Here is a 13,825-nt window from a genome sequence, read left to right as displayed (position 1 = left end):
GAAATCCTCTCATTATTTACAAACACGAATCTTGCGATTTTTTCTGGCATTCTAAGGCATATTATCCATTTTATTAGCAATTTGCATTAAAATAATGATGAGAATTTGCGATATAAACAGTTTTTTCATTTGTCGTGGATGGGACCCCTAAAATAAACGGAAAAACCGTCAGAAAACGATGCGTGACGTTTCAGGGTCAGAGGTCAATCCTGCCATCTAAGCAATGCGCCAGACTAGTAAATAGCTTCTACATATGTGCGGGACCCTGTAAATACTATAGCTAAGGCTATTAAATAGTTTTTCTCACTAAATCTAGAATTTACGCAATTATCAATTTAAACATGACCACTGAATAATAGACATCCATATTTAATCCATTAGGCACTAACTTTGGAGTTTTTAGTTCGTTTTGAACTAAATTAGTTAATTTAATATTTATTGTCAATCACTACCATGTCCAACACATCTCTCCATGACAACTCTTCTTAAGCTTGAAGCTAAAGAAAACCACAAATCAGGTTAGACTCCATGCACAAGAGTTCCTCACTAGTGATCACCAAATAGCGGTCACGTGGTTTTTAAAAAATAAAAATAAATTGGTTGTGATATGGACGCCGGTCTTATAAAAAAACAGCTCACAATATTTGATTTCTTTTTTCATAGACTGATAAAACTAATAATGCTTTACGTTCTCGCTCATTTCTGTACCTACACTGTTGATATTTTTTAAATTCTATTAATTTTAATGAAACCAACTTTTGAATTTAGCCTCCGTTCTCCAAACCAAATTTTAAAATGCTTTTCTGGCATATCTAACCCTGCCACTTATGGTTTGTTGTTATGACACGGAAATCCCGCCATTTTGCGCGTGGTAAACATTTTTAAATGTAATTAGTTGAAGGTCTCTGGAATTTGGCCGAAAAATCACCGGAAATCAGCCGGCCGGTCCGGGCGCCATATTGTTGTTAGCAACCGACCACGCATCCAAGTTAGAGAGAAATACTACTATTAAAGCAACCTGAGAGGTGAAATTGGGGTGGCCGCAGTTTGGGTAAGGATTAGGGTGGTTTACCCTCACTGCTTCACCAACGACTTGGGCTAGACTAGATGCTCTATATTTCAAGCTTGAAGCTAAGTCTAGAATCTAAATAGTTTCTAAATTTTTCTGTTGTTATAAATTATTTCGATCATTCACTTCTTCTAGATCTAGTTTGTGTCACTACATACAAGCATGTATAAGCAAATGTTACGTTATGTCTTGTTAGTGATTGTACCGTCCCTTGTGTTATGATTATTATAGTTGCGTCCCTTGAGTCATCACAAAAACAAAAGACATTGACCTGGAGATATTTAGAAATGGACATGTGTACAGCAGATATTGGTAGTTTTGTATAAAACATCAGAACAAATATTATACGAAGCCATTAACAGACGATAGCAGCATCATGGTTTTTACAGCGCGTGGAACTTCACTCTAGATTATATTTGAATCTAGCCCATGTCAGTCGTTTTGTAAGGCATTTTGGTAAAAATTTACACAGAATTAGCTCAGGAAAATCTACCATTCAAAAACTAAAAAAATTAGTAGACTAGATCTAGTATCCCTCACAAACCTGGAGGTGGGGCCCATTTATAACAACTTTACTGTTTACACACGGGACAAATGACTTTCAAAGATTTTCTACTTAGTTTCAGTTTCAGGGACTTTCTTAGATATACTATACTTTTTCCACTGGCAATATGGGGTGTTGGTAAATTGCTAAACCCGAAATTGCAAGAACAAAATGCTATGCATTAGCCAAGCCAGTGCGGCTGTCGAAAAAATGGGACAAATCGCTTTTCCCTGCCCCCTGCATGTTCAACATTATTTTTGCATGATTTTTTTTGTTTATGTTAATATGTTATGCATCATTTGTCTCATAATTGAACAACCTTTAAACTGTATAAGTTTGATTTCTGTATTATTTTAGACGTAGAAGAAATCTCAGATTGAATTTTACCCTTCGCCGCACTTCATGGTGACGTGCCAGTTAGGGCGGAGGCTTTCTCGCCTTTTTAAAAGGAGGGTGTTATTTTGAGTCTATGGACTCTTCGAATTTTTGTACTAGAACGGCAAATGCTGGTAGAAAAATTTATTAAATGTACTCGTATAATGCTCAGGGTTCATGGTCAAACTAGGTTGAATACTTTCAAAGATACTTTCAAAGATATCGGACTGCAAAGTTAAACTAAGTTATTTGGGCTGTTTATGGACCAATTTTTAATTTGAATCCTGAACTGTAATCCTGAAATCTCAACGTTTATTTATATGTATGATATGTCCTATAAGGCCCTATAATAAGGACGTCTATAGACTTTGATTTTGAAGTGATCCGCAAATCTAAACATGGCGCACCCACCACTGTCCGACTGAACCGCTCTGCTGTGCTTCGAATCGGCGTCTTTAAACAGACGACGCATTACAAATTTTTGAAAGTCATTATAAACAATTATAAAAATCAACAAAATTGATATTTATATGATGAAAAAATTATTCATGGGCGGTGGTAATAATACAAAATTTCTTTGGAACAATACATTATGTTTGCAGCTGCAGCGAATCTATCTAAGGTGATATATTGGGTGGCTTCAGTGTTCCACATAAAAGAAGTTGATAAATCATCAGCATGTCTAGCGACAGAATATTTGAGGTTAAAACAGTACAAACTAAACTTCTTTGAAATATGAATCAAAGTTTGTTATAAATTGGGTGTGTTTTAGAGAGGGGTAGAGAGCTGGACTGCTAACTCGTAAGTCTCGAGTTAGAATCCGGGTTCAAGTCAGTAGACTGTCCCTGAGTCCACCCAACTCTGATGGGTACCTAACTCACATTAGGGAAAGTAAAGGCGGCTGGGCATGATGCTGACCACACCATCTCTTCGTAAGCAAAGGTCACAGAAACAAGTGAACTCTACTTCACTTCAGGTTTGAGAAGGGAACTTTTACACGTTTGCATTTTACCCTGACCCATTGTAAGTATCGGGTGGTGGTAGGATGTGCGACAAAAATGTTATGTGACAGGCGGTTTTCGCACCCTTCTTGCAATTTACTACTGCCTCGCCATTTTGCGTCTCTCAATTTACCAACACCTAACAAAACTGAGGTTTTTACATGTTATCAAAACAAACTATAGGTGGCAGGGTTGGGAAATTTTAAAATTTGCTTTGGAGTATGAAGGCTTAATTAATGAGGTTACATTTAAAATAATAGAACTTTTAAAATATCAACAGAGTAGGTACAAAAATAAGCGAGTAAGTGGAGCATTATCAGGTTTATCAGTCTCAAAAAAAAGAAAAAAATATCAGCTGTTTTTTTATAAGACCGTCACCAAAACCTTTTTTTTTATTCCATGATACCATAAGGGTGATATAATAGGGTTGTAATGGAAATGTGTGCAGTGCCATGGCTTTGAGTAATAATAAATTATTAATTTAGTCTAAAACAAGCTAAAGTCCTCTAAATTGGTAGCTGGTGGTTTAAGTATGGGTCTATTATTCACTGGTTATGTTTGAATTGAAATTTTGAAAACTGATGGGTTTTTTTTTGGGGCATTTTCGCAACGTGTGTGGATCAGGTAATCAAATAAGACATCACCAAATCACTTCTGTATAAATTAAAATTTTAAAATTAAATTAATCAACAGCACTAATACAAAAACTACTTAAAATATAAAACAGAAATATTTTAAGTTGTTTTTTATCTTTATTCAAGATGTAGCATAATTTATTGTATTTCCTATTACTGCTTGTAATCTGATTTTTAAAGGGACACAACTTAAATATTGTTCCTTTTAGGCATTTCATGGTTTTCTTTTCTTTCAATTTAAATAATAAGTTATTGGAATCTATATATATATAATTCTCCTCTTCGAGCCGTTAGAAAACAAGCTGCAAACGCTCTCCCTACCTCCCCACCCCTACATGGTTTTAGTGAGCTGTGTTCACTCTAAATGTTTACAAGCAGAGCCAACGATTTTAAACGTAGGGGGGGGAGGGGGGGGGGTTATGGTCCTTAACGAGCTACTTATAGTGTTTTAAAGAAATATTTTCAGTGTCAGCGTTGGTACTGTCGAATTCACAAATTATGAATTATTGAAAATTAGAAACAACTAAATAGCGGCGTATGTTACGCCGCGGGCCGGCTCGTAACATATATTTTAACTCTGAGGTTAATGTTCAATTTTTCAGGTGTGTTAAGTGTTTTAAAGAAATTTTAAATGATTGATGCAGTGCACATAAACTAAGTTATAATCTATTTATATGCTATACTTACACTTTGTCTCTTTGTGTATATAATATATATATACTTAACTTTTATCATTTGGTAGATCTGGGGTTTTGGATTTAAAACAAATGCTAAATATATTCTACTGACTTGATGACCAAAAGTAAAAATAAAAATGAATTACATAATACCTGTATAATTTAAAAAGTCACTTATCTCAAAACCATAAAAAACTAATTTGATTTCATTACATCAGTGCATGTCTAAATTGTTTCACGTCCACACGTCCAGTGTTTCTTCCAAACATTTTTTCTCTGTGGGTGCACTTGAATTTTTTTTTTGGGGGGGGGGGGTGGGGGGACGACAGCACTGTTAAGTATATATTTTCTATATAAATTCCGTTTCATTCAGAAAAAGATAGTTTTGCAATCTTGTCTGTGTGTGTGTTAACACAATAACTTGAGTACCGATACAGCTAGGTTAATGAAACTTCATATATAAGTATTATATCAAAATCGTAAATCCATATAAACTTTTGAGCGATTTCCCATAACCAGAAGTGGGACTTTTACTACTTTGTATTTTTCAAACGCCTATAACTTGAGCACTATTTCAGATATATAAATGAAATTTCACATACAAAAGATCTAATTCTCTGCCATCTATCAAATTTTGAGTAACTTCTGCTTACCGAAAGTAGTAATTTACGCTATTTCTGATTTCTCAAAAACGCGTGTGAATTTATAAAGTACTTTAATATTCCGCACTATTATGCACATTTTGTTTGGTATTTACTTGGTGTGCAATTCTTTTTTCTACGAGATTTTATTCTATTTTTAAAAAGTTTAAGTATTTAAAATAGATTAAAAATCATGTCTATATCCCGAGTTGTCATCCCCTGTTGTTTCATATAAGAATATTCGAGAACGTTTATTTTTTGTTATTACTGAACTGAATTCTGCTTGCTCTATTATCTTATAGATTGATATTTTAAAATTACTAAATTATGAAAATTCATAATCATAATAATTATATAAGGTATTTAATAATAATAGTGATACTGTTTGTAATAAGATATGTTTCTTGATTTACAAAATATATTTAAAGAATTTATTATTTCTTTGCAATGCAAGGATAAGCAATTAGCTACTACACAAGATAATTTTATCATGGGTTATCTTTCTTTGCTATATTATCCTAAAATCTTGATTTGTAACATTCAACTGTTTCAATCATTAAGAGAAATCTGTTTCCTATTATTGACAATGTACAGCAGTGTATAAAAGCTCTGACTAAAAATAAACAACTAAGTTTATTAATAAGCCTCTCTGTGTAAAGGATACACTTAGTGAATACTGAACAAATTATCAGATCACTACTGTATCATGTTATGTCTTTTGTAGTTTTACCTTTTTGGCTTATTTAGACTGGATTCATTTTCAAACATACATTAGAAAATAAATACCTTTTTTTTTAGAAAAGTAAAATAAAATGTAATTTATTTATGCTCCAATGGTTATGCATTTTAATGTATTTAATTAGATACTTTTTTCTACTACACATGTAAAGTTGACTAATTTTAAACCAACATTGGCTGTCAAATATGTATTAAATTTAAAAATCCTTTTTTCCCCAGAGTGTTACTGATATTGAAGGCTCTCTGTTTGTGTATAGAAGGTAAGTTTAGAAATTCTTTTGTGTGTGCAATAGTTTCTTCACAAGGGAGGCTATCTGTAGAATAAATCAAGTATAACATTTTGTGGATGGTTTCCTTTGAGCATACACATGATGTGTTTGTATAGTTACATCTTTATGGAAACTGATATTTCTGTCTTTAGTTAAATAAATACATTTTAGTTTTTAAATTAAATAATATTGAATATCTAATTTGTTAACATGTTATTTTACAAAGCTAGTGGCTTTGTAATATAATAACTAGTAACAATAACTAGTAATAAGAAAAAGTAATGGAGTTGAAATGAAACAAATTGTTAAAAATTTTCTGTTGTTTATGATAACAATGCTGCAAAAATATTCATGTGTGCTCCAATTATTTGAGTGAATTATTTTGTGCAAGCTGCAGTCTTTAAATAAGATTTAGTTTTTCTTTGATTTATATTGTGCTTGTAAAATATAAAAGTTTGGCACACACCTTATCTCTATTCTACTAAAACTCACTGGACCTTCCTGTGACACTGACACATTCATAGGCCTGTGTGTGTGTGTGTATATTTATTTATGCACACATAGTTGTCAATATCACAAGTCAAGATCAGATATTCTGCAATATGTGTAGATTTTTAAACTGTTTATTCAGAGAGAAAAATGTATAAATTTAATGTAATTTGTTATTTAAAAATGGTGCTAAAAATACAAGACGTATTTGAATTTAAAAAGGCACATTAACAATTAAATCAGAGTACTTTACCTTTAGCTTTCACTGTAAAAAAAAATAGCCACTCATTGTGTGTTTAGTAATCATCATAAACCCGGCATTGCCCACCCAAACCACAACCAAACAAAACGCAAACATAACGCTAACATAATTACAAATACAAACGAAAACAAAAACCTAACAACAAACCCAACCACAACCACAAACACCAATACAAACACAAAGAAAAAACAAACAAAAAAGCAAACGAAAACAAAAACTTAACAACAAACCCAACCACAAACACCAATACCAACACAAACAAAACAACGAAAAAGCAAATGAAAACCAACCAAATCCAAACGCAAAACCAACCAAAAACACAAATACAAACCCAAAGAAAAAAACACAAACAAAAACGAAAAAAGAAAGAACAAAAACGAACCAAATCAAAACGCAACCACTAACGCAAACCCACCTAAACACAAAGAAAACACTAACGCGAACATAAACGCCCGGGGCGAAATCACCTGTTTTAGCTTAATGAACGACTATTGTACCCCAACTTATTCATAGTCTTTTGAACTCACTTAAACGAACGCGCCTGTTTCAATTTAATGAACAATTATAATACTCCAAGCTTATCCGTAAAATACCTACAACATTTGCACTTGATCAATCCCCGCTAATTATGTAATTATTTTTTTTCCCAAAACACAAAAACAAAGTAATAAAAAGTAAATTCTTTTCCACTAATGCAATGGTTTTATAAAGGGAAGTAATTGTGTTTTCCTAATTTATCAAAGGGAAGTAAGTGCTATAGGACTAAATAAAGACATAATTAGAATTTTTGTAAAAGATGATATTTTTTTTAAATTGTGTTTAATGAACATGCCGACAATTATTACTATCAGTTTGAAAAATGAAAATTATTTCCCAACACTTTCAATAGTAATTTTTTAACTCATAAATTTAGACAAATGCGCACGATAATAGTCTAACACTTTAATCCATCTAAGTATGTCAACGACAAACATGTATTTTTACATACAGAATTGAGCTTTATATATTAGATTGAAAAGTTTAATGCATTATAATGCATTATTTTCAATGGTCTTTAGCTTTAACAATATATTCGCTATTTCTATTAGAATTAGATTCCAACAATCTTGTCAATTTTTTAATTGGATATGTTAGGCAAATCTTCCAAAACTAGATTTGAAGTTCATTATTTTATTCATTTATCAGCATGGACTACCTAAAATATTTTCACATTATATTGTCAGCCAAAATATAAAACAAATTTTAGTTTAAACAACAAAAAACAACAACCAATAAACTGAATTATTTTGGTGTTTTGTTGACTAATGTAAATATTCAGGGGATGCAGATGGTGCACTCCTTCTTGCATGGATGTCATAAATAGGTGACCTAGAGGGAATGGGCATGATTTGTGGTGTGAGAAGAGGCTGTCATTTGTGGTGAAGAGATGCATTAGTGGTTAAATGGAGGTTGCTGGGCTTAGTGAGAGATTGGTTTGTGTTGTAGACAGTCCGTTTTCCTATGGAAATCTTGGAAATCTGTATTGTCAAGTAAACTACTGAAAATCTGAACTAGCTACCTATATGGCAGGTGCTTTGCCATAACTAAGTTTTATGCAAATCAAAATTTGTTCTGTTTTCCTCTGAAGCTTGAAAAAAAGTATTTATACTTTTCAAGTTAGAGGATTTGTTTGACAGATGCAATCAGTAACAAACTTTGAAAACTGTCAGTTGGTTAGATTTTTTGTTTGGCGTTGTCATTTTTAAATAAATTGGAAACAAAAATTGTAAACAAAGAAAATATTATAAAAGAAGACTAATTTCTACCAAGGGAAGTATGGCATTAATAGATTATGAACTTGTGTATAGTGTAGTTTCCTGTAAAGTGTAACAGATTGCCACTAATCAATTAGGATCAATAGTGGAAGTTTAATTGTAAGTATAAACTTAAGTTTACTTCTGCCATGCATTAAGGGTGGTAAGGATATAATTTATAAAGCAACTAATTACTAGATGTGAACATTTTTTTTTTGAGTTACATGTTAACTGACATCGATACATACATGTGGTAAATGTTAGCTGACAGCTACATGTAGCTTTGGTCCCTGCTGTTTCAAAATGTGATAAATGCCATCCCTATGGCTAGGGGTGAGCAAAGTCCTGGTGGCTAATATTTTTAGAGCAGGTAGCTTGCTGAGTACAGGTGTATAAGGTGTATGCAGGTAACCCACTATAAAGTTAAACAGATTGGGGTTTGATTTATGGTTGTTCTGCCCAGTTGTTATTTTTTTTGTTGTAAGAGTTATTGATTTTTAGCTTTAATTTATATTTGGAACTAGCTATATTAATACATAAATACTTATTGCCCTCGTAAAAATGGGCCCCGATAATTAAAATGATTATTTCCAGATATATATATATCATGTCTTGTCTGTACATCAGACAGGGAGGAAAACTAACATGGATGCCACCTGACTTTGTTTTAGACATGTTTTGTGCTAAAGTAAAATCAGTCAGTGTCTTACATCTTTTCCATAGATCAAATCAGGATATGGATCTACTGGACCTATCCATCAGATACATTCTAAACTGTCTACACTGGCCTACTGTAGATATATAACATATCTACTGTGGCCTACTGGAGATAAATGGCTACACTGGCCTACTGAAGATGTATGTCTACAGTGGCCTGTAGTTGTATTACATGTATAAAGTGGCCTTCCCTAGATACATAACATGTCTTCTGTGGCCTACTGTAGATGTAATTTTACATTTGCCTACTGTAGATGCATGTCTACATTTGCCTACTGTAGATGCATGTCTACATTTGCCTACTGTAGATGCATGTTTACATTTGCTTACTGTAGATGTATGTCTAGCCTTGCCTACTGTAGATGTATGTCTACACTTGCCTACTGTAGATGCATGTCTACATTTGCCTACTGTAGATGCATGTCTACATTTGCCTACTGTAGATGCATGTTTACATTTGCTTACTGTAGATGTATGTCTAGCCTTGCCTACTGTAGATGTATGTCTACACTTGCCTACTGTAGATGTATAACACCAATGCATGCATCAACTGATTGCCGGTGCATGATAACCTATTAGCGCTGTGTTTTCCCCATACACGACCTACATATCTATCACCTGTTCAGGTAGAGGGGTGCCTAAGGTGTAAAAATTAAAAGAAATCTGCATTTTTTTAATATAGGAAATGTTTATGAAAGATATTTCACTTCCATCGTAGTTGATTTTGAATGATACTTTTCCATTTAGGACATATGACATTAATGTTGTGGTAAACTTGTGCACTTTAGTTCAGACAGGTTTTAGGGATTGGGGAAGGGTGCTTTTTGACCTTTGGTGGGTTATGAGTCCAGTTTGAGAAAGTTGACCCTGTGTCTGAATTTGCAGGCTTATTGCATTGATTGATATCTGTTGGTTAGTCTCTTCAGCTTAAACACATTGCCTGTTGTAGTCCTTCTCTATTACTTTGGCTTCTGACCTTTATTAATCATGCTTTTTCTCTGGCCTTTTTCTCTACTTTAGCCTGTTACCTTTGTGAGTCATGCACTCTAACTTAGTCTAGTTAGTCATTCACTACAGCTTTTGTCTGTTACCTTGGTTAGTCATTCACTACAAATTCACTACAAATTTAGCCTGTTACACTAACTTTTGTTTGTAAGAGCTACACTTGTTTTAGATTAGTTGCCTGTTAACTAAAATTATGGTCAGTACAATACCACGAAGCTGTGATAGAGGGCTCCATTAGAGGAGTATGTGTACTGTAGGACTACATGTTGCAGTCACACTACATGTTACAGTCATACTAGATGCTACTGTCATATTAGATGCTACTGTCATATTAGATGGTATAGTCACACATGTTAGTCACACATCTTAAGTCATATTAGATGCTACAGTCATATTAGATGCTATAGTCACGTTTCATGTTATAATCACACTACATGTTATAATAACACTACATGTTATAATAACACTACATGTTATAGTCACATTAGATGATATAGTCATATTAGATGTTGCTGTCACATTAATAATGCAGTCAAGAGTTGTTAAGATTTTTGCTAGTTTATAATTTTTATGCACCTCAAAAATGTGTAAGTCATACACTACACAAATAATATTTTTTTATATTTCCAATTAATCAAATATTTATACTATGTCGAGTTGGTATTTTTTTTTAAAGTAGTGTTCAGCTATTTTGTTTAGTAGAAAAAAAAAGACTGAAGTGCCATGTTTTTTGTGTGCAGTTGGTGCTATCCCCCTATACTTTAACATGATAACTGATAATTAGTTCATACAGCCTTTTAAATCTATTTTTTTTAAAACATTGCCAGTTTGGACTGTTCCTCCCCATGGCACACCTAAATTATCTTTGCCAGTTTGGACTGTTCCCCTGGTACGTCTAAAAGATCTTTACAAGTCTGGACTGTTCCAGGGTCCGGCTCGGTCGAGTCGGTGAAGCTCATGGTTGCTAAACCGAAAAGTCTCGAGTTCGAACCATCGGGCAGATGAGGCTCGTTAGCTGGGGACAGCCACTCTTCTAGGAGAGACAACTCCAAAATCAAACAACGGCTGCCTTGTAGTTTGTTCTTGGTTGGACAAAGGCTATGGAAGCAAATCCAAAAAGAAAAGCTGGCTGAAATCGGAGTCAATGGCCTCAATGGCGCATAACCAGTTGACACTTATCCTTAATTGTGATGGAGGCGTGGTCGAGTCGGCAAAAAGCTCATGGTTGATAAATTCGAAAAAAAAGTCGCGAGTTCAAACCCTCTGGCAGATAAGGCTCGATCCCTTCCAACACTAAAAATTAAGAACGAAGAAGAAGAAGAATGGACTGTTCCCCTGGCACGTCTAAAAGATCTTTGCCAGTTTGGACTGTTCCTCCACTGGCTTGTTTAAAAGATCTTTGCCATCTAAGACTGCACTCCTTATACATGTATAGGTTCATTAATTGCCAGTTTGGGTTTTTAAATAACTATTTTCGCTCTGGCCTAGAAAACACTTGAGTTAGCTGGCCGTCTTGAAAGCTATGATGCATTCACTTACTGTTGCCATCTGCACCATATGCTACCTCGATCCGACCGACTGACTGCTAATCATAATCGATGATAATATACTATAGATAGCCTCCATCGTACAGCAATACATTGTGAGTTTTTAGCCAAAAGCAAATACTGCTTAAAGAAGGACGTCCCCTCTTCGACACTTGGTGCGTGTAATTTTTATCCAGGTTAATTCAGTCAAATCTCTCAATGGGATATGTTAAAAAACCAAACAATCTTTTCTCCCCCAGTTTGTAAGACGATCACTATTTGTCGATGTGGGTTGTTTATTTGTTCGGAAAGTCCAATATCAACTCCCGTATATCTGCATACGGTGATGACTGCGACAGTTGTAACAATTAATGGCCTTAATATTAAAGTAACTGGTTTTTATTATATTCAGCTTTATTATACAGAGCAGAAAGGCAGATATTAAATGTATCCGTGAGTTGTTTTTTTTTTTTTTACTTTGCAGCCATTCGAGACACAAATAGACAAATATTCAAGTACGGTGTCAAACAGAAAGTAAATGAGTTGTTTGATGTTGCATAGAAGTATTGCCTTGCCTTTATCTTTTATTCACACATGAATTTTTTATCTAGCGCCCATTATTTTAAAGGCTCGCGTGTTAGTTAAAAAAACAGTGCGTACTAGTTGAAAAGTAGTATGAAGGCCCGTTAAATAACGGGCCCACAATTTTCATATACAAGACAATCTAATGTTATTTAAATCTATTGCGCACATATCTGATCTATGATGGCCACGTGTGACTTCGTGTTTTGTTTAACATAGCCCAGGTCGCTACATGTTGTTTAATTGTTGTTGTTTTTTTAATCTAGTTTAATGCGTTTGCCAATGGGTGGTCTAAAACTGAAGCCATTTTGTTTTAGTAATACGTTGATGGTTAATTTAACAAACAAACCGGTAGAGAACGTATCACTTTGTTTTAAATGTGTGTATTGTGGGGTGGGGGGGGGGGGGCTTTTAATGAGACTCGCAACTCCTTTCTGTGGGTTACATCGTGTCTTTAACAAATCCTTAAAGAGGGTTAAAATGGCTTTATTTAGTTCCTGAGCTTTGATATAAAACGTGATTTTTAAATACATTTTATTTTAGTACAAATGTTCCCGTCGCACACATGCTCCCACGTTCATCTTAAGAGCGGTTTGACATTCAACGTGTTTGTTAGATTATTGTAATGTATAGGATTTTGTCATCTACTGAAGAACGGACTTACCGCAAAAGAGTTAAATCCATTCTTGTACTTGTTTACTGTTCAAGTCCACTACTGATTGTTGTAAGAAATGCACACTACTCTCCCTGAGTCCTGGAAATTAAAAACAAGTGTTAGATTGATAGCGATGTGTTTGATGTGTAGAGGAAGTAGTTGCATGTGCCCAATGTTATCCGGGGCTAGCTGCAGCTTTCCCTTGCTCTCCTCAAGCTGATGGTGACCTTATGTTTGATCAACTCCTCCAATACATTTCTCTATCAGATCGGAAATCTACCTTATAGCCACATGGAGAACAGGCCTTAGAGCCGCACAGGGGGATTTGTAAATCAATAGTCACGGTGTTGGTTGGTCGCTACACTTGGTTGGCGTTTTACTCAGCCATCCTTCCTAATAGGGCTATAGATTTTTAAACTTTCAAACGCCTCAAGTGGTTGCTTGAAGTTTTTGGCGTTCATCATCTGCCATGTTGGTAAGTTCCTATTGTTTATGTTAACTGCGTGTGTGATTTAAAAGCTTGAGAAGAGATGCTAGTTTAAAAAGTGCAATAAAACGTATATCGCTGTGAAAGTTTAGGGAGGCTGCGGGGTTATCTTTAATTTGCGACATGGCGAGGCGGTAATCGTTAAGATGATTACACTTGAGTTTTACCGGGACCATATCTTTCTATGTGAGCCGTTAGCTTGAAGCCACAGAATGAGCCGAGTACTACTCCAGCCTATAATAGCACAGGTCTAGACGTCTCTGTGCACAAACGTGTGCCCACGTAACATCTCTTCCATACTTTTTACCTATTAATATTGGAACCATGGCACAGGTAATAAGGCAACCATCGCACACTCGA

At 34.5% G+C, this 13,825-nt stretch overlaps 1 protein-coding gene across 1 annotated transcript in view; it reads left to right on the top strand.

Annotated features, from left to right (window-relative positions):
• LOC131949799 (mRNA-decapping enzyme 1A) overlaps positions 1–13,825 on the top strand; it is a 54,039-nt gene that overhangs the window by 2,942 nt on the left and 37,272 nt on the right. Inside the window, exon 3 of the mRNA XM_059311761.1 lies at positions 5,900–5,940. Coding sequence (XP_059167744.1) covers positions 5,900–5,940 — 41 coding nt within the window. The remainder of the gene's footprint in view (positions 1–5,899; positions 5,941–13,825) is intronic.

The sequence above is a fragment of the Physella acuta genome, unplaced genomic scaffold, assembly GCF_028476545.2.
Source record: "Physella acuta isolate Inbredline_101_S28 unplaced genomic scaffold, ASM2847654v3 ptg000714l, whole genome shotgun sequence".
In the NCBI taxonomy this organism is placed as follows: Eukaryota; Metazoa; Mollusca; class Gastropoda; family Physidae; genus Physella; species Physella acuta.
Note: the sequence above shows the minus strand (reverse complement) of the source record. Positions and strands in the feature narration are given on the sequence as shown.